The 3,725-nt window shown below is 45.4% G+C and overlaps 1 protein-coding gene across 2 annotated transcripts; it reads left to right on the top strand.

Moving 5' to 3' along the window:
* Window positions 1–343: 343 nt before the first annotated feature.
* On the top strand, window positions 344–3,264 carry LOC147973119 (FAD/NAD(P)-binding oxidoreductase family protein). 2 transcript variants are annotated; one of them, XM_087521898.1, is made up of 9 exons: window positions 344–519; window positions 629–728; window positions 821–1,001; window positions 1,370–1,442; window positions 1,533–1,712; window positions 2,212–2,309; window positions 2,388–2,482; window positions 2,564–2,737; window positions 2,839–3,205. In XM_087521898.1, exons 1-9 carry the CDS (start codon window positions 477–479, stop codon window positions 3,017–3,019), a joined length of 1,125 nt encoding a protein of 374 aa, XP_087378024.1. In that variant the 5' UTR covers window positions 344–476; the 3' UTR covers window positions 3,020–3,205. The 2 variants fall into 2 exon arrangements, with proteins under 2 accessions (XP_087378024.1, XP_087378023.1); XM_087521897.1 differs by lacking the exons at window positions 344–519; window positions 629–728 and having other exon boundaries at window positions 813–1,001; window positions 2,839–3,022; window positions 3,117–3,264.
* Window positions 3,265–3,725: the final 461 nt, after the last annotated feature.

A 3,725-nucleotide genomic window follows, 5' to 3' on the forward strand; every position in this document is an offset into this window, starting at 1 on the left:
GACTGAGCCGGCATATCACCTTGTGATTTACGAAGTCACCGTAGGCGCCTCGTCGTCGACGGGAACGTCTCCTCCCACTGAATGCGCATCACCGGAAATCCTGAGATAAATTCAGAAATAAATATGATCACCAGTTTTGAACCCTAATGGGATGGGATATCATGGTCCCTTTAACCATCCAACTGCAGGTTGGTTCGCACTTCCAAATATCATTCCACCCCCGTGGTTCACCATCGTATGAGATGTACTTTCCCAGAAACGTACGAGTGAGAAGAGTAAGCAAGTGTATTGGGCCAAACCGGTCATACACTCGGCCCGGCCTCACAAGAGCCCAGAAATATGAATGGTCCGCAAGGCGCCACGTCCACTATGCAACGGCTAACCTTCGTCCACCGCGAAACGCCCACCGCCGCGCCGCACTCCGTCGATTCCCCAACCCCGATCGACAAGGACGCGCCGCCGGGAAGAACCCGACCATGAGCGCCGCGGCGGCCAACGTCGCCGTCATCGGAGCCGGAAGTAAGCGACCCAGATCGGCCACTCCTCAACACAAAACTCTACCCACACTACTCCTGAATTCCTGATCCGATCGTCCCCCACTCACCTGTCCTTTTCCCCCGGATCGCAGTGACGGGCGCCGTGTGCGCCTCGCTCCTGGCCGCGCGCGGAGTGGCGGTGACGCTCTTCGACTCCGGCCGCGGCCCCGGCGGCCGCATGGCGCAGCGGAGGTGCTCGCCCGATCTACTGCCGCGCTGTGCCCCGGGGTGTCGCTTTTCGGCTCTGACTGACGCTCTTTTTTGGAGGGGCCGGGTGCGCGCAGGGAGGTGATGGACGACGGCACGGAGCTGCGGTTCGACCACGGCGCACCCTGCTTCACCGTCAGCAACGACGAGGTGGCCCGCGTCGTGGGCGGGTGGGAGGCGCGGGGGCTAGTCGCCGAGTGGAAGGCCATGTTCGCCTGCTTCGATCGGGAGACCGGCAAATTCAGAGACTTCGATAAGGTTCCGAGCCTCAAAATCCTACCCCTGTTAGTTTCTAGTAGCACATATGAAATTGGGAATGTAGCAGTCAGAACCTAGAATGCTCGACTAAATTTTGGCTGCTGATTCTGATCATTCCTGCACATAGTATGCTACAGTACCTCCGTCCCAAATTATAAGACGTTTTTGGTAGGCTAATTCGTCTTATAATTTGGGACGGAGGAAGTACCTAGAAATTAAGTAGATGAATCAGACTTCCACTTTTTCCCATAAATTTGCATCCCAACTGTTTCTGAGTGTTTCCTGCTCCTTATCCGGCAGATTAGTTGACGAGGGGCGCTTTCTGTGTGCTAACATTAGCTCTCTGGGAATGTATGTATCCTTGTCAGGAGGGAACCATGAAGAAGTATGTTGGTGTTCCTGGCATGAACTCAATATGCAAATCTCTGTGTCAAGAGGATGGTCAGACTTTCTGCAGAGTATTTGATTCTCTGGTACCCGGAGGGAGGACACAATCTTGATGCAACATCCTTGATGTCTCTTGTGCTATAGGTGTGGTGTCCAAATTTGGTGTCACTATTGGAAAGATGGATTGGCTTCAAGATAGGAGCTCATGGTCGTTGGCTAGCTTGGATGGCAAAGATCTTGGCAGTTTTGATTTTGTTGTGGCAACAGATAAAAACATAGCATCACAAAAAGTTTCTGGGTTGACTGGAAAGCCACCGCCTCTTGGTTTGTTCCATTCCATTCTCTTCATAATATGCTCTACTTACTATCACATGACAAGATTTCTATCATGCTTCTAATCTTCTGACAAGTTCTACAAATCAGGATGGTTATCACTACTTTTAATTAGAGAAATGATCCTTGTTTACCCTAAGTGAATTACTTTTCAGTCCTTTGATTTATGCTTAGCATTTATTTTCCAATGGAGTAATGGAGTGCTACTGTTCACATGCTAAATAGTCAAAATGTACTTAGTAAGTAAGCTATATGGGCTATAAAACCATGTCCCATTCCTAGTAGGAATTTCCCACCCCAGGAAGTTCCAACCATGCTTTTCCCCCTCTGGCTACCATGTTTAGATAAAAAAAATTGTGTAGGGAAGGGTACAATATAGGTAACCTGTTACCTTCAAAAGAAATTGTGTGTTTCAATGAATAGTTTGGTTTAGCTAGTTCAATAATCTGTAATATTGGATCATCACCTTTACGTTTTCATGTTCTACCAGATTTGTCAGTATTTCCACACTTGTCAGCAATGATTCAAGATATCCCAGTTCGGCCCTGTTTTGCTCTGATGTTAGCATTCTCAGAGCCTCTTGCTATGGTATAATCAGTCTCCAGTTTATTTATTTGTACATCTATAAACCATCGTTGTTCATCTACCTTGTCGTGTTTTAATCAGGTACCTGTCCAAGGGTTCTCTTTCCACAATTCTGATTCTCTAAGCTGGGCCTTTTGCGATAGTAGTAAGCCAGGGCGTCATGTACCTCCTAATAGGTATTCACCTTTTTTAATATGCACTTACATTTGATGGAGTGATATAGTTCAATTTTGTTAAATGCAATTCTTTGTATTCAGTCAATCGTGGGTATTGCGTTCAACCACCGAGTATGCTTCTAAGGTAATAGACAGTATGGGTCCCCGGAAACCTTCAGCAGATGCCCTTGCTAAGGTTGCAGAGGAATTGTTCAGAGAATTTCAGGCTACAGGACTGAACATTCCACAGCCTATCTTTATGAAAGCTCATAGATGGTTGGTACTCTAAATGACTTCTTCAACTCCTCTAGGTTGAATCATATTTTATTTTAACGTATTTATTTCATATTGCTATTTGTCTATAAACAAATTTGCAGGGGTGGTGCTTTCCCAGCCATTTCTATTGGCGGTGATGATAAGTGTGTCTGGGAGAAGAACATGAAATTGGCTATCTGTGGAGATTTCTGCGCTAGTCCAAGTGTTGAAGGGGCTGTCCTTAGTGGCATGAGAGGCGCTTCCAAAATCCTTGGATGTTTAAACTTACCATCAGGGTTGTGACTTGTGAGTTTTGACTGACATCAATTCTTCTTGATTCCTCTCTGGTTTGTATCTATGCGTGCATTTGTTGTTTAATGAGATGCACTTTTTTGTACAGAAATAATTGGCATGGCCCTATAGGGAGGATATTGTTTGTTGAATGGTATTATGTGAAATAAGAAATAAGTGCTGATTTGGTGGCAAGAATTCCAAGTGTATCATTTGAAGATGTTTCTATTGTATTGCATTTTTTATCTGCTGCCTCACAGCTGGTCCTACAAGCCTCCGTTGCTCTGACACTAACATGCAGTTTTGGTTTCCAGAAATAGAAGCACATATGAACTCATGAAAGGCGATCTAGAGATAGGCAGAACACTGACCGAACTAATTCTCCAGTGACCTATCCTGGAGTGTCACCAAACCACTTCTAGAACAATGTCCCTGGATGTGGATGCTGAAAATCTCTTTGGAATATTGAGCAGGAAATCTGGAATTTAGGGTGTTACAGAACATGCGTGCGATGCAAGTTTTCTAGGAGAATAGCTTTTTGGTACATGCTTGCTGAACATGCAAGTTTGCCAGATGATGGACAAGTATAACTGATGAAGCTTTATGCGGTCTGTTGGTCTCAAATCTCAGACTGGCATATATTTTATACATCACAATAGCCTTTGATAATACATCCATATTTTATTCTTAAGTACATGGAAATGTTTGTAAGCCCTTT

The sequence above is a fragment of the Triticum urartu genome, chromosome 5A (assembly GCF_056163025.1).
Source record: "Triticum urartu cultivar PI428250 chromosome 5A, HENAU_Tu73, whole genome shotgun sequence".
Taxonomy (NCBI): Eukaryota; Viridiplantae; Streptophyta; class Magnoliopsida; order Poales; family Poaceae; genus Triticum; species Triticum urartu.

Coding starts and splice junctions, on each gene's coding strand:
- LOC147973119 (XM_087521898.1), top strand. CDS start 477: ATGAGCGCCGCGGCGGCCAACGTCGCCGTCATCGGAGCCGGAA. Junction 729..820: donor GGCCGCATGGCGCAGCGGAG/GTGCTCGCCCGA, acceptor GGGTGCGCGCAG/GGAGGTGATGGACGACGGCA. Junction 1,002..1,369: donor AATTCAGAGACTTCGATAAG/GTTCCGAGCCTC, acceptor TATCCTTGTCAG/GAGGGAACCATGAAGAAGTA.